We start from the raw sequence: 20,213 nt of genomic DNA on the forward strand, positions 1-20,213 counted from the left end.
GGCAGAGCCAAGGGCCACAGAGAACCCAGGACTGGGGAGCCTGGCCCAGGATGGGGCCCCTGGCAGGCCTCTAACACTGCTGTGGGGCGGGGGCTGCTGGCCCCCCGTGTTTCTCCCTCCGCAGGGGTGTTGTTGCTGCCGCCCTGTCCCTGTTCCCCGCGGGCGGGTGACTGGCCTTCCAGCTCACGAGTGGCTGGGCCGAGTGGAGCCCCACCGGGCCCTGGTGCTGGGACAGCCCCCCGAGTCCCTGGACCGTAACTGGATGGGACCAAGTCAACTCCTGGCCGGGGCAAGGGGGTGAGGTGGAGGGGTTGCATCTTGAGTGCAGGAAGGAGAATCAGTGGGACATCTGGTGACCTGGGGGCCGGATGTGGCAGGGCCAGGGCTGCTGGCCCACCATTTGCGGTCCTCCCTCGCCCTGGCCCCTTGGGGGGGGGGGGCGCTCTGTGACTGGGTCCGGCCAGTTGGTCAGGTGATGTCACTGCAGGGCCAGAGCGTGTAATGGTGGTGGGAGACCCACACTAGAGGCGTGCCACCCCGTGAGCCCAACCCTGCGGGCAACCAGGAGGACCAGCGCCCGATCGCTGCCCTCTGTCGCAGTGGCTGCATCAATCCCAGCGTCCACAGCTTAGCCATCCTTCGTGGCGATGCCCCAGGTGGAGTCCCCAACCTCACTCCCTCTTCCAAGCCCCACCAGTACCTGCCGCCTCGACTGCACCTGTGCTTGTAGACATCCTTCCTTCTCCATCCCCCAAAGTCACACTCACCTCTTCCTTTACTCCAGTTTGGGATGGGGGACCACTGCTGAGAAAGGCCCGCAGCAAGGGTGATGACAAGTGGCCTCCTTGCTTTGGTGTTTGGGGGTCCAGGGTGGGGGGGGAGGGGCTGGGGAGGGTGGAGGGTGCCGCTGGCGCTCAGACCCCCAGGGCTGCCGGGCAGGATCGGGGGCTTCCGAGGGCAGAGCCGGGATGGTCAGGAGGGGCTGGGGGGCAGAGAAGAGCCTCAGCACGACCCAGCCCCTCCGGCCTCTGGCCTGCGTGTCTGGTGGTGACCAGCTCAGGACCCCGCCCCATGGCAGCTGGGCAGGTGTGAAGGAGCTGGGACGAACAGGCCGGGAGGTAGTTTGCAGTGGAGGTTTAATGGGACAGTCACGGTGACCCTGCACAGTGGTCCCCCGGGGGGCCCGGCTCTAAGCACTGGGCTCCCCAGGCCTCTTCCAGCAGGGTGGGCCTAGAAAGAGCACCAGCGCCGCCTGTCCCTCCCTGTGTGTTATTGCTGCACTGGCCCCAGGCAGCCTCGAGACAGACTGTCCTGTCCCACTCCCCCTGGGGCCTGGGATCCCGTGTTCCCTGAGGAGCTAAGGCTTTCCGGGGGGCCCCTCCCCAGGGACATCCACCCTTTACTCGGTGTCCCTTGCCCCCCACATGGAGGGCATGTCTGCGTCCTCTGCTGGAGGCCAACCGAGGCTGCCATCCCCGGGGGTGGGGTGCGGGGTCCGCGGGCAGGAAGCACGCTGGGGGGACAGCATGGCCCAGGCCCCCGGCAGATGTAAGGCACGGTGTGGCGGTCGCCATCGACCCAGGGGCAGCACCTGGCAGTCAGTGTTGAGACAGGAGGGTGTGGCGTGTGCTGGCCGCTCCAGGCCTGCAGTGCAAGAGGGCTGCGGGGACCAGGTCCCCAGGCCTTGGCCGGCCCCGGGGGTGCCCCCAGAGAGCCTGCAGGAGGGGTGCGCGGGCCAGGCTGGGGCACGGTCACGGTGGGCCGAGGCCCGGAAGGCACAATCGTGGTGTCGAGCAGTCAGGGCTAGGCAGACACGTTGACATCCCTGAGAGAGATGGCGCTGCCGGGGGCCTCGTCCCCGAGCAGCAGGGCTGGTGCGTCTGTGTCCGCCTCCGAGTCCGCTCCGGCCCCGCCTTGCTCCACGCTGGGCTCTGTGCCGGGGCCCAGGCCCTGGGACAGGATCTGCTGGATGGTCCGGCGCAAGTTGGGGTGCAGCCGGCCCTGCGTCTGGTAGAAGACCTCCAGGGCGAAGGACTTGAGGGCGCCGGTGCAGAGGTCCTCGTACAGCGGGATGGTGTACATGCGGGACATCTGCGGGCGTCCGCTTGTCACACTGGCTGCTCAGCGGCCCCTCCCACCCACGGGCCCCAGGGCTGCAGTCACACTGCCGCAGCAGGGGCCCCACTGTCCTTGCCTCCACCACTGCAGGCCTCTGTGGAGGCCCCATCTCCAGGGAGCTCGGGCTAGGGGGGGCGCTGCCAGGGGACAGGTCTGGGGAGTGGGGAGGCCGGGCCCCGGCAGGCCTGGGGTCCTAGGGCCTCTGAGGAGCTCAGATGTGCCGGCTGTCCACGCCCAGGGCCCAGTGGGCCCAGACCCCCACCCCGGACTCTGCTCCCGGCCTGGCCCTCGGGCACCACCGCCCCAAGGCCCGGTGGGGTCTGTGCTCTTCCCCCCACTGCCAGCCCCGATGCCACGTCTTCCCCACCCCATTCTCTGGGATGCCCAGTCTGAGTGGGCGGGGGCGGGGGGGGGGAGGGGAGGGGTGGGAGGGTGAGGGGAGGGGCGGGGGGGAGGGGAGGGGCGGGGGGAGGGGAGGGGGGAGGGGAGGGGAGGGGGGAGGGGGGGGAGGGGAGGGGGGGAGGGGAGGGGAGGGGCGGGCCCACGCTGGTGGGTGCACCTGGCTCTCAAGGAAGCGCCGGACCCTGTGGAGGTCGGGGTAGTAGTCGTTTCGGACGACGATCTGCAGCCAGCGAATGCGGATCTCGGCATTCATCGAGTCCAGCAGGGAGGAGTAGCACTTGGACAGGCTCATCACCACCTCTGCCGGCCACGGGCAGGTCAGGCCAGCCGTCCCCTCCCCTCCCCCACCACCCCGGTGGCTGCAGGACTCACCCTGGGGCAGCGGGGACCCGTCCAGGAGCCGGTCCAGGAACAGCGCTGTCTGGAAGGTCCTCCACTTGGAGATGTCGATGGTGCTGGCGGATGCGGCCGCCTGGTCCAGGGGCTCCGCGGTCCACAGCTGGAAGAGGGCCTCCACAGGCCGGGTCAGGCTGGATCCCTGAGACAGGTCTGGCTCGGCCAGCGGGGGACCTGTGGCATTCAGCCAGCGCTCAAACTCCAGCCCTGCAGGGAAGACACCACCCTGGGGTCCCGAGCAGGCCTGCCCGGGAGACCCCAGACCCCGAGGGTGTGCCTGGGTGTGACTGTTCCGGGCCTGGGAGCCCCGAGGGCGGGGGCCGTCTGGGGACGGCCGGGGTCACCTCTAGCCCCTGCCACTCCAAACCACTGGGGTGGCTTCGGCGAAGGGGCACACAGAGGCTCGAGCTGGTTACTGAGGGACCCCCGGCCCCTCCACGCCTCTCCTGGGTAGAAGACAACGAGGCACTGTAAACCCTTGGAAGGGAGGCGGCGGAAGAGGCTGTGCCCCACGAGGGGGTAGGGGGCACCACCCTGGGAAAAGGATGTTCCTGCTTTAAAACCCTGGAGCTGGGCAGCCGTGGGGGCAGGTTCTGCCCATCGCCCGCTCCCAAAAGCCCTTGGAGCACCTACCAAACCTTCCCAAACACAGGGTCCCCCTGCCCACACCTCCCAGCCACACCTCACTGCCCTATAGCAAGCTCTGGCTTCTCCCAGACGTCAGACACTCCAGTCTCTTCTTTGGCCCCCAAGCCCTTGGACCAGGGACAGCCCCACGAGCCTCACAAGCAGGCCAGCTGCCTTGAGCTAGCTCTCAGGCAAACCTCTCTCCGTGTCGCAGATCCTGCCCCAGGCCCTTTGCACAGTTTCCAGAGACCTTTTTCTGGGACTGCTTAATCAGGTCTGCCTGGCCTAAGTACCACCTCCATGCTGGGAAGCACACCCTCCTCTCTGTTCCTATAGCGTCCAGCCCGAGGCCCACACTGTCCAGCGAGGGTGGCTGCAGGAAGGATGGATGAACCTGAGGGAATTTCTTCCAGGCAGAGGGGTCATCTTGTGCGGTGGAGCCCACACACCCGCCGCCTCCCTGGCAGGCCGAGGGGCTAGCCGGTTGCAGACCCGTGGCAGGCGGTGGGCCTCACCTGCCCGGCAGTCCACACTCTGCTCCTTCAGCTCCGGGAAGAAGGCCAGGAAGGAGTCCAGCAGGTCCTGGGCTACCACGCTGGTGAACTTGTACTTCTCCACGTAGGCCTGCTGGGGCAGGGGCAGGGCTCGGCAGGCCTGGGGGCTGGGCACACCATCCCCATCCCACCACCCGCGCCACAGCTGGGGCCCGCACAGCTGGAAAGGGCCGCCGCACCGAGGCGTCTGTACAGAGCGGTGTGCAGGGCGCAGGGTGGCGCGGACGCACCCACTGCTGCCCCACGGGCCCAGCCAAGTGGTCAAAACCGGGAGGGAGGGAGGGAGGGAGGGAGGGAGGGAGGGACGGAGGGACGGAGAGGAGGAAGCACCCCAGGCACTGCCCGGAGAGAAGGCCGCGTCCCAGCTCCGCTCACAGGCCCCCGCCACTCCATCCTCACCACCAGGAGAGAAGGGCAGCCCTGGGAGTTGGGGCAGAGAAGTGGGGGGCGTACGGGGCCTGTCTCGGGGAGGCGGCTGCTCACTCGGAGAAAGCTGTCAAAGCGCTGGGGGTCCCCGCAGAGCTGGGACAGGTAGTACACGAAGCAGTAGCCCTTCTCGTAAGTGAACAGGTTCATCAGATGGCTGGGATTCACCCCTGCAAGGGGAACACCCGTGGCTCTGGGCGGTGCCCTGACCCTCCCATGTCCCGAGGGACGGGGGCAGGATGGCGGTCAGGTGCTGTGAACGGGAAGCGCTGAGGGCCGCCGTCCCTCACATCTAGATGTCCTAGGAGTGTGGAGACGGGGCCCGCCTTACCCGGGGGGCCTCGGTGGAGACCTCGGTCCACACACCACGGTGACGGGTGCTCAGAGCCTGTGAGAGGCGGTGGCAGGCTGAGGGGCCCCTGACCTGGCCTCTGCGGGGATGCCACGGTGGGGACAGGGACGCCCGGCCAGAGTTAGCCTGGGCTGGGCAAGGAGGCCCTGCAGGATGACGTGTCCAGGGCCCGGGGCAGGGCCGGTGGGAGTGGGTACCTGGCTCCAGCTTGACCTGCAGCTTGCTGACTGGGCTGTCCTCGCCGAGGACCTTCATCTGCCTGTGCAGGGCGTCCAGGCGGAAGGCTGTCTCCAGACAGGTGAAGGCAGCGCCTGGACGGGGCAGGGGTGAGGCTGCTGCCCTTGCGGCTCCCTGCCCTGAGCCTTGTGGAGATGACCCCTGGCCACCCGGCTGGACACACGCACGGCAGGGGGGCCGCTCCCCGGGGGCCAGGCTGGGCTCCCAGCCCCTCACACAGTGCCCGGATGGCCCCGGCGGTGGCCCCGCCGCCCCTGCCCCAGCCCGGGCGGTACCGTAGGTCTCGGTGGTGATGCGGCGCTGCGCGTAGGTGGCCAGGCCCTCGCTCAGCCACATCTCCTCCCATGTGGCGTTGGTGACGGCGTTGCCGAACCAGCTGTGGGCCACCTCGTGGATGACGTCGATGATCAGGAACTCGTCACTCTCCAGGATGGAGGAGATGATGAAGGTGAGGCAGGGGTTCTCCATGGCCACGATGGGGAAGGAGGGGGGCAGGAAGACGATGTCATACCTGCCCAGGGTGGGGGGTGACCGTGAGAGGGCCGGGGCCCGGGCAGTGAGCATCACTTCCTTCCCAGGAGGTCAGACAAGGCCCCCCACCACGGGCTCCCGTTGCTTCCCGGTAGGGTGGGGACTTGCCCTCTGAGCCCTCCTACAGTCAGCCAGGCTCCCAGGAGCCCCGGAACGTACCTGCCCCACAGGTAGGGCCCGTAGAGGCGCTCGGCTGCGCTCAGCCACTGCTCCACCGCGCCGGACAGCTTGCTGGTGGCCGTGGGCAGGAGGCATGGCTCAGCCCACACGCGGCTCCTGTCACAGGGGCGAGGGTGGGTGGGGGCCGGCCAGTCCCCATCCCTCTCACCCCACTAGGCCTTCCCTCTGCTTCTGGGCTGGAACACCACCTGCACCTAGTCTGGCCTGGTCCACCGCCCAGCCGCTGCCCGCCGCCCTGCCTCACTCACTGCCACCACGCAGGCCCTGCCCGCAGTGGGGGCCGGGCCACACGCGAGGGGCCGCTGGCTCCTTCTGTTTCTGAGTCGAGGGAGCCCGCACAGGTGTGAGGCTACGTCCAGTGGCAGCCCGGCCCGGCAGGGGGACCGGCTTGCGCAGGGCGCTGGGGAGGCCGGAAGCCCAGCCTCCGGGTCTGGGGGTGCACGGGAGTGAGCAAGCTCCTCTCTCACTGACAGCGGCGGCCCCGGGGAGCAGCGCCGTGGCACGTGGGGTCCTCCGGCGGGCGGCTGCAGACGCGGGCCGCACACGCAGCCCACGGTAGGATCTCCCCGAGGCCTGGACTCCGGGCAGCAGCTGCAGGAAGTAAGAGGCGGCCCTACCTGGGCCCGATGTCTGCCGGCTGGAGGTCCCCGGCCACGAGGGCCACGAGGTAGGCGGGCACGGGGTGCTCCATGTGGAAGCGGTAGACGCCCTCCTCCTCCACGTAGGTGCTCTGTGTGGCACTCATCAGCACCTGCACCCCCGACGGGGCCTGTGTTCGAGGAGGCCCCACCCATCAGGGCACCCCGTGTCCTCGATGGGGATCCCCACGCCCTGCCAGGGCACCCCGTGTCCCCAGTGGGAACTCCACAGCCCGGTCAGAAGCCCCACATCCATGGTAGGGAACACCACGTCCCCGACGGGAAGCCCTGCCACCTGGATCAGGTAGCCACGTCACTGTCGGGGACCCTCTCAGCCCCATCAGGGGTCCCCCCACACTATTCGGGGAACCCCACGCTCCTGGTCTGCACACCTCTTGCCCCAGTCGGGAGTCGGGTGGGCGTAGGGGTGCTGCCACGCTCAGGCCAGGAGCCCTGGGACCCAGCGACTCCGTCTGTGCCCTCCCCTCGTCAGGGTCCTATTGGCTCATCCTGGGTCCAGGACCCCGACCCTATCAGGCTGCCCCCTCCTGCACAGTGAGGAGGGTGGGCTCCTCCTAGAGCAGTGGTCCCGGTGGCAGCCGGGGCCAGGCTCGGGCAGGTAAGAGCGCGGAGCGGGGCCTGCTGGTGGGCGCTGACCTTGACGACGGCCGAGTAGGTGCACTTGACGGCGGGCGTGTCGAAGCACGGGAAGAAGGAACGGTTGCAGACGGAGTGGCCCTGGGTGAAGACGAAGGGCTTGGCACTGCCATAGGTCAGCTCTGGGTCCAGCCACCAGATCTGCAGTGGGCAGTGGGCAGGGTATCAGCCGACGGCCCCTGGGCTCTGGCCCTTGACGCCCTCCCCATCACGTGGGCTGAGGCCTCCTGGAGACCAGGGCTGCTGGCTGACGGCCCTCACCGTACCAGTGAGGCGGGGGCACCTGAGGCACACAGGGAATGGGGGGAGCCTGGGGGCCCTGCCCCACAGAGAGCAGCACGTGGGGACGCCAGAACACCCCTCCCTGCCAGCCCAGCCTTGATTCCTGAAAGCTAGGCAGAGTTTCTGGAGAGGGCAAGGCCTTGGGAAGTGGCCCCAACCCCCCTGTCCCGCTCAGGCTTCCAGGCTCAGGGCTGCTGGGGCAGCGGCTGGAGAGGGAGGGAATGAGGAACGGCCCAGGAGGGGATGGCCCGACTGGGCTCGTCCAGGGCCAACAGCAGCTCCTGGGCACCATCGCTTGCCCACCCTGGGCAGGCAGGGTGGCTGACACAGAGTGTGGCCTGTGCTTCGCCACCAGGGCCAGGCCTCTCTCCAGGTGGGAGGCCAGGCACCCAGGGAGTCCCCCAGCCTGTGCCCCTCACGCCAGCTGCCAGAGGGAGACTGAGACGGTCAGAGCACCTGAGTCCAATTCTCGCAGGCAGGCGCGAACCCGGTCTCAGCCGGGAAAGGGAGCCGGGAATGTGGACGTGTGGGGAAAGCAGTGCTTCCTGGTGACCCCCACGTGCGCCTGAGCCCAGGGCCACCCCTGGAAATGGGGCAGCCTCACAGGGAGGGATCCCCCAGGGGGAGAAGGGCTCCCGGCCAGGGCCCGTGGGCAGGGAGCTCAGGCTGGGCTCTCGGAGAGGACGCGCGGGACAGGAGCAGCCCGGGGGGAGGGCCGCTGGGGCCACGGCCGGAGCACTGTGGACAGACCCCGCAGCGGCCACCAGCGCCCAGCCACCCACCTCCCGGGCGGGGCGGCACTGGTGGGTGCCTCGCTCATCTGCAGGATGGACGAGGACCTCCGCACAGAACCTGACACCACACTCGGTGTCCTCGGGAAGGGCAGCCATCAGGGGTGGGCGTGGGCTCAGGGCAGAAGCGGGGAGGATGCCCTTCAGGGCTTCTGCACAAGGAAACGGCCCCTGCATGGAAGATGCCTCCACCGCACAGCGCCGGTGGCCCAGGGAGGCCGAGGATGGGGGTGCTCTTCGGTGCCGTGCCACCTACCTGCTTCCACGCCTGCCGGACACTGTCGCCCTCTCAGCCAACCTCCCCCCAGATGCCAAGGCCAGGCCCCACCCCCACTAGGGAGCCCTCCCTCGCACCCTCGTGCCCATCATTGCCCCCAGCCTCTCTAGGGCCATTTCAAGACACCCCCTCTCAACTCCGGCCAAACATTCCAGGGTCTCCAGGAAGGTCAGCACGGAGCCTGGGGGAGTTCCCCCAACCCAACCGCAGTCATTCTGTGGGGCCCCAAATCTGTTCTCACGCCCCCTCTGCCGGGACGACACGATCATTGAAGCCAACTGGACTGTTCCGTGTCCCCACTTCAGTGACCGAGCGCACGCAGGTTCTCCCAGGGCCGTTATGGAAGGACCCTAGCCCCCTGCAAGTGACAGGTCTGAGCAAACCACAGCTGATGGTATCCACAGTTGCTTGCCACTGGGAGTTGTCCATGCTGAGACCACAGAGGTGGAGGACCCCAGACCCAGTGGGGCTCCCTACCCCACAAACCCCAGACCCCAGACCCAGGAGGGGTCTGCCTCTCCTGCAGACCCCAGATCTTAGCAGACGCCCAGGCTCGGCAGGGCTGCCTATCCAGTTCCTGCAGACCCAGCCAGACCACTGTCAGCGTTCACAGACGTCTTTAAAACTTCCTTTGGGCCGCTTTGTCTGTCCTGTCACGGTGAGGAGTGTGCGGTGGTATCTTCCTTTTCTGCTGACCCCTAGGGCTGCCCCAGATGTTTAGAAGGCCTGTCTGGGGAGCCTGTTCAAAAATGCAGACTCCTGGGCCCTGCCACAGAGCTTCCTGGGGCTGGGACCCAGGAATCTGCATTTCATGAGACTCCCCCGGCAGTGCTTCTGCAGGTAGCCCTTGGCTCATGCTGGGGACAGGCCCCCACGGTCAGGCTTCTGGGGATACGATCAGGCTAGCAAGGGTGGCCTGTTATGGGCCCTCGTCCCACCACTCTGCCAGTCTTGGGTGGACCAGACACATGGGCACCAAGTTCACAGATCAAGGTCCGGGAGGATCACACCCCTTTGTTCTCACGGCTGTGGTGGGAGGCATACATGCCGCTGTCAGAGATCCAGGCTACCCCAGCAGGTGCCAACCCAGCAGGCCAGGGGCCAGGCCAGCACACCCACGGAAGCTCACAAAGGAGGTGAGGTGGCAGCTGAGGGCTCCTGGGAATCATGCAGGAAGCCCATAGGTGTGTGTCTGCTCTGGGCTCTTCCTGTCCAGATGTCACCTTGATGGCTCCTGACCTGGTGCCTCTGTGCCACCTGTGCGTCACCGTATCCATTTACATGCCGTGGGCGCTGACACATGGAAACTTCTGGGGCCTCCCAGAGCTACGTGTATGTTGTGTGTGTGTGTGTTTGGAGGGAGGGCAGTGTCACAAGCGTGCTGTCCACACGGAGACCCAGGAACCCCCATGCTTCCAGAACGGAAGGCCCTGCTCCATCCTGAAAGCCCTCCTACGGTGGAGGGGTGCTGCAGCCACAGCACCCAGCCTGGGCCACGCAGCCTTCCTGCTGAGCCCCCGGGGCGGCAAATGCTCCGCGTCCAAAGCCCTGCAGAGCCTACGTGTGTCTGTGTTGGGGACACAGGGCAACCCTGCCGCCGCACCCGCCAGTCCCCACGGGGCCTGAAGCATTAGAGCCAACCCGGGCCTCTCCGCCTCCCACTCCGGCAGGTCCGTCCCTCTTGCCACTTCCAGGGAACAGTCCTCTGAAGGCCAGGTCACACGGAGGCCCTTCCACATCGGACACTGCCTGGCCTGCTTCTCAGTGCCAGGCTCCCTCAGATGTATGGTGTGGCGTGTGCTCACCAGAAGCTGTCCCTGTCCCCAGGCAGGGACAGCCCCCGCACACCTGGAAGGAGAGGCTTCCCGTGGTGGCATGCTGTCCCCTGTCCCCACGGTCCAGGGCCAGCACCCAGGCTCTCGCTCGGTCCAAGGTTCCTGAGGGCTCCCCGGGCACCAGCTGGGAAGCACTGCAGGCACCTGGACAGGACTCCGGAGCCAGGTGGGGAAGTGCCAGGCCGGCCCCATCTCTCCGCAGGTGCCTCAGGCGCAGAGCCCACATTAACGCCCCCCTAGCCTGGCGGCAGCGCGGGGAGAAACCACCTGGAAACGACCCGGCGACCAGCCCACCGCCCCAGCGCCCACCCGGCGTTGGGGGGGGTACTCACGGCGGGGGCGTCGGTCGAGGTGTAGCGCAGGATGACCTGGAAGGGCTGGTGCGCCTGCAGTTCAGGCGGCAGCGTGACGGTGAGCGAGGAGCCGTAGTCCGTGAAAGGGTCCACCCTGAAGGCCAACGGGCAGCATGCGGGCTCCGCGCCGGGCGCCTCGGGGAAGGCGGGCAGCGGGGGCGGCGGCGCGGGACTCGGCCCGGGTGCAGCGAAGGCGAAGGCGCAGGGTGGCTCGCCGGCGGCGGCGGCGGGAGCGCGGCGGAAGGCGGCCGAATGCAGGCGCAGGGCCGGGTGCGCGTCGAGCACGAGCGCGCGGGGCGCGGGGCGCCGCGCGCACAGCTCGAGCACCAGGCAGCCGGCCAGCTCGCGCGCCTCGGGCCGCAGCTCCAGGCCCAGCTGCAGGTGGCGGAGGCGGAAGAGCTGCGCGCTGGAGGCCGAGGCCACGTCCAGGGCGGGCGGCGGCTCGGGCGGCGGACGCGCGGGCGCGGCCTCGGCGCCGGGCGCTTTGCGGCAGCAGCACTGCGCCGCCATGGCCGCCGCGCTAGGTGAAATCCATGGGCGGCGGCCGCGCCCGGCCGCGGGGAGCGGGTGAGGGGCGGCGGCGGCGGCGGCGGCAGCGGCAGCAGCGGCGGCGGCGGGGCGAGGGCACAACAGGAAGTCGCGCCGGGAGCCGCCCGGCCCGGCCCCGCGCCGTGCGCCGCCCCGCTCGGGCTCCGCTCGGCCGCCGCCGGGGGCGCTGTGCGCGGGGAGACCGGGGAGCCGGGGGCGCAGTGAGCGGGGGCGCTGTGAAGCGGGAGACCGAGTAGCCGAGAGCGGGGCTAGGACCGCGAGCCCGGGGCGCTGTGCGGGGCGGGGGGACAGCGGAGCCGGGGGCGCTGTGTTGGGGCCGGGGGCGCTGTGCCAGGGCTGAGGCCGAGAGCCGGGTGCGGTGCATGGGGCTGCGGCTGCCGTGTGCAGGTGGCCGGGGCACTGTGCTGGGAGGTGGGGAAAGCGGGAGTTGGGGGTGAGGGGCGGGACGCTGTGTGTTCGGGGTCCGGGGCGCGCCGGGCGGAGGAGTGGCCCTGCGGTCTCCCCACCCCTTTGCGCTTCCTACGCGGCTCGCGTCTGGGAGACCCCGGGAGTCAGGATGCCCGATCCTTCAGCGATGCTGCGGGCCCGGTTCCTGGGGCAGCGACTGCTGGGACACCTGGGTGAGGGAAGCTGGGAAGTGTGGCGTCTGGAACTCAGTGTTATTCGTCCATTCGGGAATCTCTGGTCCCGGGGAATGATGGAACGATGGAATGATTTCCATACACCCGACCCACTCCCCTGTGAGACCAGTGGTGTTACGTGCCATATGGTACATGGCGGTGCTCAAGAACCTTAAGGCTGTGCTGTCAGATTATTGTAGCTATTTAGATTTAAATTAAATTAGAAGTTCAGTTTCTCAGTTGCACTAGACGTATTTCAAGGTCTCCGTGTGTGTTTGGAGGATAGTGTCTGGCTAGTGGTAGCCATCCTCGACAGAGCAGATATCCCATCATTGTAGAAAGTTGTGCTGGACAGTGCTGCCTTAGGGCCTGTTGGGGCCCTGGAGGAAGATTGTATAGGTGAGTGCTGGGCAGTAACAGGACGTGGCCTGCCTGTCCCCATTCCACCTCGCCCAGGCCTGTCCAGAGACTTAAGCCCAGAGGGGATGCCTGCAGACCAGCGAGGGTGCGCAAAGACCTAGCATCAGGGGGATCTCGAAGCCATGGAACCAGAGGGGCCACCAAGATGTTGCTGTCATCATCACGTAAGAAGTCAGACCCTTAGGGAGAAGGGGCTTTTTGGCCTGGAATCCCACCCACCTCTCTCCCCTGATCAGTCTCCCTGTGGCACAGTTGGGGCCTGACTCACAATGCACTTGACCTCGATGGCGTCCCCGAGTAGCGTTTGATCCTTCTGGGCTCAGTATCCAATCTGTCACCCATGTGATCCTGCCTGCCCTCCTCCCCGGGTGGGGGGCTGGGTGGGAAGGACGGCTGAGTGGCAGGACACATGTTCACTGATTCAGAGCACCTGCACTGAGGCACCTCTTCAGTTTTTCCTATGTGCCATCTTAGCTGGGGGAACACAATCTCCTTGTCGGGTCCCCACCCCAAACTCGCCAGTCACCTGGAGGAGGGGTTTCAGTCCTGTGTCCGAGACTCAAGAGGGAAGAGAACTGGGGTCTGATCAGTCCTCGAGGCCTTCAGGTGGCCCAGCGCCTGCCCAGGTGCCAAGGGCAGAGTGCTTTAGATGGCACTCCCAGTTTGACCAGCCTTTTGGAGCCACCCACCCCCCACCAGGCCGGTGGGGCTGGAGTCAGAAGACTTTCAAGAGGACCGTGTGTGGGCACCCACACTAGCCTGCCCTAGGGACCCGCAGGCAGGTCTACCAGCCACCTGCACACTCGGGGTAAGTTAACATCAGGGGGCTTCTCGCCCTCCTGGTCCCCTGGACTTGGGTGAGCAGGGATTGGGTCTCATCCCTTCTCTCCTGGGCACCTCCCAGCGGCCAGTTCTGCACACGGAAGGGGTGGAATGGGGCAGTCCTGCAGGTCCAGAGGAGCTGTTACCACTTCTGCCCACCCACCCCCAGCAGGGGGCGGTGCCTTCCACCCCACATTTTTTTTTTTTTTTGGTACGCGGGCCCCTCACCACTGTGGCCTCTCCCGCTGTGGAGCACAGGCTCCGGACGCGCAGGCTCAGCGGCCATGGCTCACGGGCCCAGCCGCTCCACGGCATGTGGGATCCTCCCGGACCGGGGCACGAACCCACGTCCCCTGCATCGGCAGGCGGACTCCCAACCACTGTGCCACCAGGGAAGCCCCACCCCACATTTTTGTAAGGAATCAACACAAGCCAGTCTTACGGGAGCAAACAGACCTGTTCTATGGTATTAAAGGCAGCCCACCAAGGCATTTGTGAACTGTGCGGGCCACAGGGGTCGTCTCCACTCTCCACCCTGTCCCTGTCCTGCAGAGGACAGCGCCTTCAGTGCTGGGGGATGGGGGCACTGCCTGCTGACAAAGGTCCAGGGTGGCTACAGCACAGTCCTCCTGTCACCCCACCCCAAACCACTTAGGGGAGAGGAACCTGAAAGCCGGGACTGCTAGAGGCTGGGGCTTCTCCCATAGGAATTTTCATACACCAGCCTTTTGATGACCAAACGCTGGCTGGCTTGGGTGGGCTGATGCAGCTGACACTCCGCCTGCACCCCAGCTCTCCCCTGATGCACGTGGACTAGGTACCCCTATTCAAGTGCGCTGGCACTGGGAGGGGAGTGGGTCCCTGGCCTCACTTGCCAGCAGGTGGACACGGAGGCAGGAGGGCTTCCAGCAAGCCTGTGGTGTTCAGCTGGGGGCTGTGTTGTCCCTGGGTCAGAGGTCCTAGGGATACCTGGGCCTCTGGTGGCAGCCGAAGCTGGATGGTTCTCAGAATGGAGCTGGTGGGACAAAAGGCTGATGGGACCCACAGATGTCCTTCAGCCTGGCCCGGGCTCTGACATCCTGGCAGCCCTGTCACCCAGGGCCAGGTCAGCAGGTGAGGGGGTGTGCCAGCAAGGATGCCATGAGCACACGGGGTAGAAACGTGGGCTCAGGTCCTGGCTCCTGACCTCCTAGCTGGGCAAACCGCTCAGCTCACCTGAGGTTACAGACGGAGCCACCGGAGCCTCACCTGCCACGTGGAGGCAACAGCAGGAGCTTGTTTATGGGGTTGATGAAAAGTGACACGAGCTATGAGGGGCTTGTGGCGAGTAAGTGGCAGCTGGCAAGCCTTCCAAAAATGTGTGAAAGTCGGGTTAGCCACGAAGAGCTGCATTTGGGTTATGACGAGGGCTATGGCTCTTGGACATGGGGGCTGCTGATTGGTGACATCGCACCGGGCTGGGTGCTGACCTGCAGGGTGTGGTGTATGCTCTGAGCCAGGGACCGTCACAGCTGGGAGCCCAGATGTGCAAGAGGGTTGGGGAGGAGGAAGACCCTTTCACAACCACTCCAGTGCGTCACTCGCAGAGTGTGAGCTTCCCATCCCCACAACTTCAGGCTCTGCTGGGTCAGAGGTCTTCATCTGCAGGTAGGATGCTTCCATTTGGGGACACAGCTGGACGGGAGGCTGAGACACCACTTCACCATCTGGGGCTCCACAAGCCTCAAATCGGGAGTTGCTCTGCTGGGTGAGGTGACTGATCCTGACTCTTTTTTTTTTTTTTTTTTTGGCCGCACCATGCAGCTTGCAGGATCTTAGTTCCCTGACCAGGGATTGAACCTGGGTCCCAGGAGTGAAGGCACCGACTCCTAACCACTGGACCGCCAGGGAATTCCCTGATCCTGACTTTCAAGGGGCAGCAGGGCTTTGCTGCTGCTCAGGGGGCCAGGAGGAGTATGCTGGAACTCAGGGCATTCTCCTGATGCCTCCCAGTACTCCTCGGTTGTATTGCAGAGGTCACGGAGGCCAGAGCGCCAGTGCGGGCAGGACCACTCAGGGCTCATCAGACACCCGACTAGGAAAGACCAGGACCTGAGGCATTGGCTGAGGGTCAAGGAAAATGATAAACATCAACTACAGTATTTTATTCATAACCTTGTTATGTATATAAACCAGGGATTATATTATCTGTAACTCATATGTGTTACCCAATTTTTCCTTTACTCTTTCCCCACTATCTTATTTAAGGAGTGTTGGTGGTGATTAGTTTTCTAGTGTAGTCTTCAGGCTGTAGTGTGTCCAGGCAGGGTGCCTCTGAGCCAGAAGAGGAATCAACAGGCCCAGAGACATGGGTGGTCATTGCATTGTTGACATGACCTTGGCTGCAGGATGTTAGGCTGGGACTCATTGCTGTTGCTGAAACTGGGAGGCCAGTAAGGTAGGAGGTGGGTACGGACACTGAGACCCCCAAGGGCGCCCACATTGGGTGGTCTGTCACACAGCCTCGAACCCTCACTCTGTGTCACAGCAGCTACAAGTCTGGAAACTGGGCCCTCCCCAGCTGAATCGCATGTTGCGTTTTGTGACAGGGCCAGTGTGAGGTTTGGGAAAGCCACTGTGGCTTGAGCAGGTGGCAGGCATCAGGTTCTGCCAGCAGCCCCCCAGAAGCCACCCACATCAGAGTGGCAGGCAGCCAGGAACAGGGTGGCGGGTCTCCATGACTCCTGTACTTCCCCATCTCCTGACCTTGGCTCCCTGGCCTCCATCTCTCTGTAGTAAATGTGTTTCTGGCTAAAATTCCTCAAGTGGTTTTGATGTTCCTGACCAAGCTCTGTGTAATAAACATGCTGACGAGGGGAGGTACGGTTCTCAGTTCTCTCCTCGGCGGACACACCCCTGCCCTACCGTCAAGGCGGGACAGAGACCTTCAGGAAGTTGCAGAAAATAAAAAATCCGTGGGACGTGAGGCAGGAGAGGACAGACCACCCCCCCAGTCAGTGCATGAACTACCTCTTCCCACCCCGAGGCTGCAGGAAACTCCAAGCGCCCCGCTTTGGGGTTGGGCCGTCCTCAAGGGCTGGCCCATTAGGGCTCAGTCGGGCCCGAGGGCTCCCCCGGCAGGCGGGACCACGACTGAAGGGCCTCCTCGTACTTCTGGAGCTGGGACCAGAAGCCCGGGTTGGGCTTGGCCACCGGGCGGGCGCTCTTTACAATCTGCAAACGAGAGGCTTTGATTAGATACCGCGCAGCGTCGGCTGCAAGCTCCGCCGGCGTTCCCAACGCCCGGAGGCCCCGCCCCCACGAGCGGGCCCTCCTCGAAGCCCCGCCCCCACGAGCGGGCCCTCCTCGAAGCCCCGCCCCTGCCTAGAGCCTCGCCCCTCCCAGAAGGCCCCGCCTCTCCCCGCCGGAAGCCCCGCCACGAGAAAATCCCGCCCTACCTGGAAGGCCCGCTCCCGCGTGAGGCCGCGATGACGCATGAGGTAGGCGGTGCAGACGGCGGCCGAGCGGCTGCGGCCGTTCTTGCAGTAGACGAGGCAGGCACCACCGGCGCGTACCGCGGCCTCCATGGCGGCACAGGTAGGCTCCAGGTGCGCCAGCAGGTCCTCAGCCGGGTCGTCGAATACGGGCACGCGCAGCTCGGTCACGCCGGGCGCGCGGGGGCCGGGCTGCTGGCGCGAAACGTTGACGCATAGGGTGACGCCCGCGCGCTCCAGCAGCTCCGGGGCGGCCGCGGCGTTCGCGCTCCCGAGGAAGAGCGAGGGGGCGACGCGCACGAACGGCGGCGGGGCGGCCTTGGTGGCCCCGCGGCGTCCGGCTTGCTCCGCGTCCATGACCGGCTCTCGGGCCCCCAGCACGGGTGTCTATTTTGGGCCGTCGGGAGGCCGGCCGGGCGCCCCCGGGTCCTAGAGGCCTCTGAGGGGCGCCCGTCCCCCCCCCCCCCACCCCGGGGTGGGCCCTGTAGTGGTTGTGCACGAGCGGGCACGCCCGCAAAGCCCTGGCCGCCTCCTCATTGGTCAGGTCTAAACGGGAGAGGCCTCCTCTGATTGGCTGAGGCTGGGGGTTGCGGCCGTTGGCTGGCCTGGTGGCCATCGGAAGAGTCTGATTGGCCGCAGTGAGGTGGGCGGGTTCGGGTTGCTGGGAGGAATGGGCCTCCCCTCGCTGGATACCAGAGCCCCGCAGGCTGCAAGCCGGGAGATCTGAGAGTAGCTGGTGCCTGTCCCTGCGAACGCGGAGGTTTCCAGCCGGGCGGGGCTCGGGGAGGTGCGCTTCTCAAGTTGTGGCTGGTGTGCAGAGGAGCAGGCGACCCTGTCGCAGATTCTCATCTGGGCACTGACCAGTATCCGCCACGTCGTTTTGTAGGTAGGCCCCTTATCGCCAGGTGAGGTGCCCTTTAGCATAGCTTTATGTACATTTCTTTTTATTTGTTTACTAATAAATCACTCTGTGTGATTTCTGCATTTTATTTTCCCTTTTATTGTAAAACATGGTTCATATAAAATAAAGGTACTTACTGTTAGCTTTTCATCATTTTTTCACAGACCAATATTTTTGTTTTTATTTTTCTCAATTATTATTTTTTTTGCATTACTACTGTAACTTTAAAGAATTAATACCATTTAATTACACAGTTGCCGTGTAAGAAGCCCTCTTCACTAGATTTTTCTGAGGTCCAGTGTCTTTCAGGGGCTGGTTTCAGTGAAAAGTTAACTGTCTTCCAGTCCTGCACGCATCTAGTTATTGCCATTTCAATTCTACTCTAATAATATGGAAACATTTTTTCTTCTTCATCTGCATCATTTACTTAAGATTTGCAATCCGTTCTATCAGAAATTATTCTCCAGTACACCCATGCCCCCCCCCCACACAGAGTACACAATAAATCTGACAAAATGAACCTATACAGTCTCTCTGGGTGACCTTGATTCTCTCCGTTATAGCCAAAGCCACCAAGCTTTGGTAGCTGTCAGATCTGTTTTGCTACCTGGGGTTCTCCCTTGAGCTAAAGATTCAAATGTTGGTGTGTAACCAGGTCTTCACTGGTCTTCACAGGTCCAGACATCACCTACGTAGAGGCCTTCTCAGCATCCATTTCCTTCTTCTGTGGCCTAAGGAAGGATTCTGACTTTCCTGGGATGGGATTCCCATTTTTCCCAGAGTTCACGGGAGCCATCCAAGTAGGTGGAGATTCCCTGTCCCCGAGCGCCAGAATCGGACTTCTGATTACGTCCAGTCAGTGACGCCTATACCCCCATGACTGCTTCGGGAAAGGGCTTGGGCTGCCATATGAACCAGAGAGGAGAGAGGGGCTTGGAAACCTCTGTCCTCTCCTTATGAGCACAAAGGGAAGCCAGCCTTGGTTGAAAGCACAGCTGAAGAAACGGTCCTCGAAGATACTGTTGGGCCACTGAATCAAACCAAACCTGAAGAGCCTCCAACTTCTGGACTGTTTGGTTTCCTGAGCCATCCAATCACCCTTTACTGTTGGATATTTGAGGTGGCTTTTCTGTTCCAAGGACTCTTAACTGATAACCTCACACTCCTTCACCCCATTGAGTTAATGAATCGGTAACGAGTCATCCTGAGTGTCTCAGATCCATTCTGTCCACCTTGATGCTGTGTTTACTTTGGGCCACCCTCTTCTGGGCTTGGCACCAGCCGCCTGAGGGGAGCCTCCCAGCCTTCCTCACCGGAGCCGGAATCCGCTTTCTAAAGCAGTGCTTTTCTGAATGTCGGTCCTGACTCAGCAAGTTGTGATCCGTTAGTGGGTTGTGAAATCAGTTTTGTGGGTTATGACCTATATTTTATTTTTAGTAAAATGGTATAGAAAAGAACAGACTACATGAAAATATTAGGGTGCGTGCATGTAGCACAGTGAGTTTTTCCTCATAATTTTTTGAGTTAGTTTGTACTGGCTCGTGATATGAAATGGGGTATTGCAATGGGTCCCAGGCAAAAAGCCTTGAAACCTCTCAGAGCACACATCTGACTGCACCGCCCTCCTGTTTTAAAATGTCTTGCTGCTTCTGTTTTTAACCTGGCGTTCAAGGCTCCTCCTGCTTTGTCCTGTCCATCATCCTTTCTCTCTGTTCCCTTGTCACCTGCAAATGGGCACGGACCATCTACCTCTACAAGGATTAAATTATGAGCCAATGCAGCTGCTGACCTTCAGCACCTCCTGACAGGAATTCGGGGCAGAGATCAGGGATGTGGCGCTCCGTACTCTAGGAAAAACTAGCAGAACAGTTCTTCAGATGGTTAGATATTTTCAGGAGAAGATTTTACGAGCCCACTTCTTGATTCTCCTCTTATGTAGAAAAGCACTAAAATCCCTCGTGGTGACGTCTGCTCCTCGTGACGAGCAGAAACCTTCTGCAAAAAATATGTGCCTGATTGCACGTACTCCCCCTTCACCAAAGTCACATCTGTACTGACCTCCCCGCTACCCGTTCAGAGCAGTTTCTCCGAGCTATCTGAAATGCTGCCTCCTGGGGTATTGTCCTCGTTTTGCCCCCCAAAAAACGTAACTCGTAATTCTCAGGTTGTGCTTTTTCTTTTTTCAGTCGACACCGCCTGCCCACCACACCATGGCCCAGTGGTTTTCAAAGCGTGGTCCAAATTTCAGCAGCATCTGGGAACTTGGTAGCAATGCACATTCTCAGGAGTCCACCTACTCAGGACGTGCTGAAGCAGAAACCCTGGGAGTGAGACACAGGAAGCTGTGTGTTACCATGCCTTGCGTGTGATTCTGATAAAAGATAAAAACCTAACCATCGTTCAGTTGATCTAAAAAGTCATTTAAAGCAAGGTTTTTACCCACTCCCTTAAACATTGTATTCTGACCTACTGCCTGTCACGTATATCCACTTTCCTCCGATGAGTCATGATCACACATACACATCTGCTCACTTTTTCCTGTGGGCCAGCTGAGGCGATACTCATAGTGGCCCTTGGTGCCGGGCCATGACTTCCAGTTTCCCTTGCTTTCCTTCATGTGAACTTAAAGGCGCTTGAGAAGCAATCAGCCAGTAGAGTCCTTTTGGAATTTTTTAAAATATTTTTTTACTCACAGATCTTTTACTGTGTCTCACGTGTATCTAATGTGATTGCAGTTTTTTTTTTTTTTTTTTTGCGGTACGTGGGCCTCTC

The 20,213-nt window shown here is 63.1% G+C and overlaps 2 protein-coding genes and 2 long non-coding RNA genes across 7 annotated transcripts; 2 read left to right on the forward strand and 2 right to left on the reverse strand.

Moving 5' to 3' along the window:
* Positions 1-1,119: 1,119 nt before the first annotated feature.
* On the reverse strand, positions 1,120-11,298 carry RNPEPL1 (arginyl aminopeptidase like 1). 3 transcript variants are annotated; one of them, XM_032637244.1, is made up of 11 exons: positions 10,636-11,298; positions 7,119-7,259; positions 6,441-6,574; positions 5,803-5,919; positions 5,388-5,623; positions 5,073-5,186; positions 4,581-4,693; positions 4,059-4,167; positions 2,893-3,123; positions 2,678-2,820; positions 1,120-2,091 (listed from the first exon to the last, which is right to left on the reverse strand). In XM_032637244.1, the coding sequence occupies exons 1-11, from the start codon at positions 11,164-11,166 to the stop codon at positions 1,804-1,806; spliced, it is 2,157 nt and encodes a 718-aa protein (XP_032493135.1). In that variant the 5' UTR covers positions 11,167-11,298; the 3' UTR covers positions 1,120-1,803. The 3 variants fall into 3 exon arrangements, with proteins under 3 accessions (XP_032493135.1, XP_032493134.1, XP_032493136.1); XM_032637243.1 differs by having other exon boundaries at positions 6,441-6,592; positions 10,636-11,297; XM_032637245.1 differs by lacking the exon at positions 10,636-11,298 and adding an exon at positions 8,183-10,622 and having other exon boundaries at positions 6,441-6,592.
* A 404-nt stretch (positions 11,299-11,702) lies between these two features.
* LOC116756631 lies at positions 11,703-15,046 on the forward strand. Its single transcript, XR_004350719.1, has 3 exons — positions 11,703-13,053; positions 14,567-14,714; positions 14,871-15,046. It is a non-coding gene; the product is annotated as an uncharacterized LOC116756631 (long non-coding RNA).
* A 141-nt stretch (positions 15,047-15,187) lies between these two features.
* DUSP28 (dual specificity phosphatase 28) lies at positions 15,188-17,426 on the reverse strand. Its single transcript, XM_032637384.1, has 2 exons — positions 16,505-17,426; positions 15,188-16,280 (listed from the first exon to the last, which is right to left on the reverse strand). Exons 1-2 carry the CDS (start codon positions 16,895-16,897, stop codon positions 16,152-16,154), a joined length of 522 nt encoding a protein of 173 aa, XP_032493275.1. The 5' UTR covers positions 16,898-17,426; the 3' UTR covers positions 15,188-16,151.
* Positions 16,519-19,844, forward strand: LOC116756629. 2 transcript variants are annotated; one of them, XR_004350716.1, is made up of 3 exons: positions 16,519-16,643; positions 18,117-18,795; positions 19,628-19,844. It is a non-coding gene; the product is annotated as an uncharacterized LOC116756629 (long non-coding RNA). The 2 variants fall into 2 exon arrangements; XR_004350717.1 differs by having other exon boundaries at positions 18,117-18,632.
* The last annotated feature ends 369 nt before the right edge of the window (positions 19,845-20,213 follow it).

This window comes from Phocoena sinus, chromosome 7, assembly GCF_008692025.1.
Source record: "Phocoena sinus isolate mPhoSin1 chromosome 7, mPhoSin1.pri, whole genome shotgun sequence".
NCBI lineage: Eukaryota > Metazoa > Chordata > Mammalia > Artiodactyla > Phocoenidae > Phocoena > Phocoena sinus.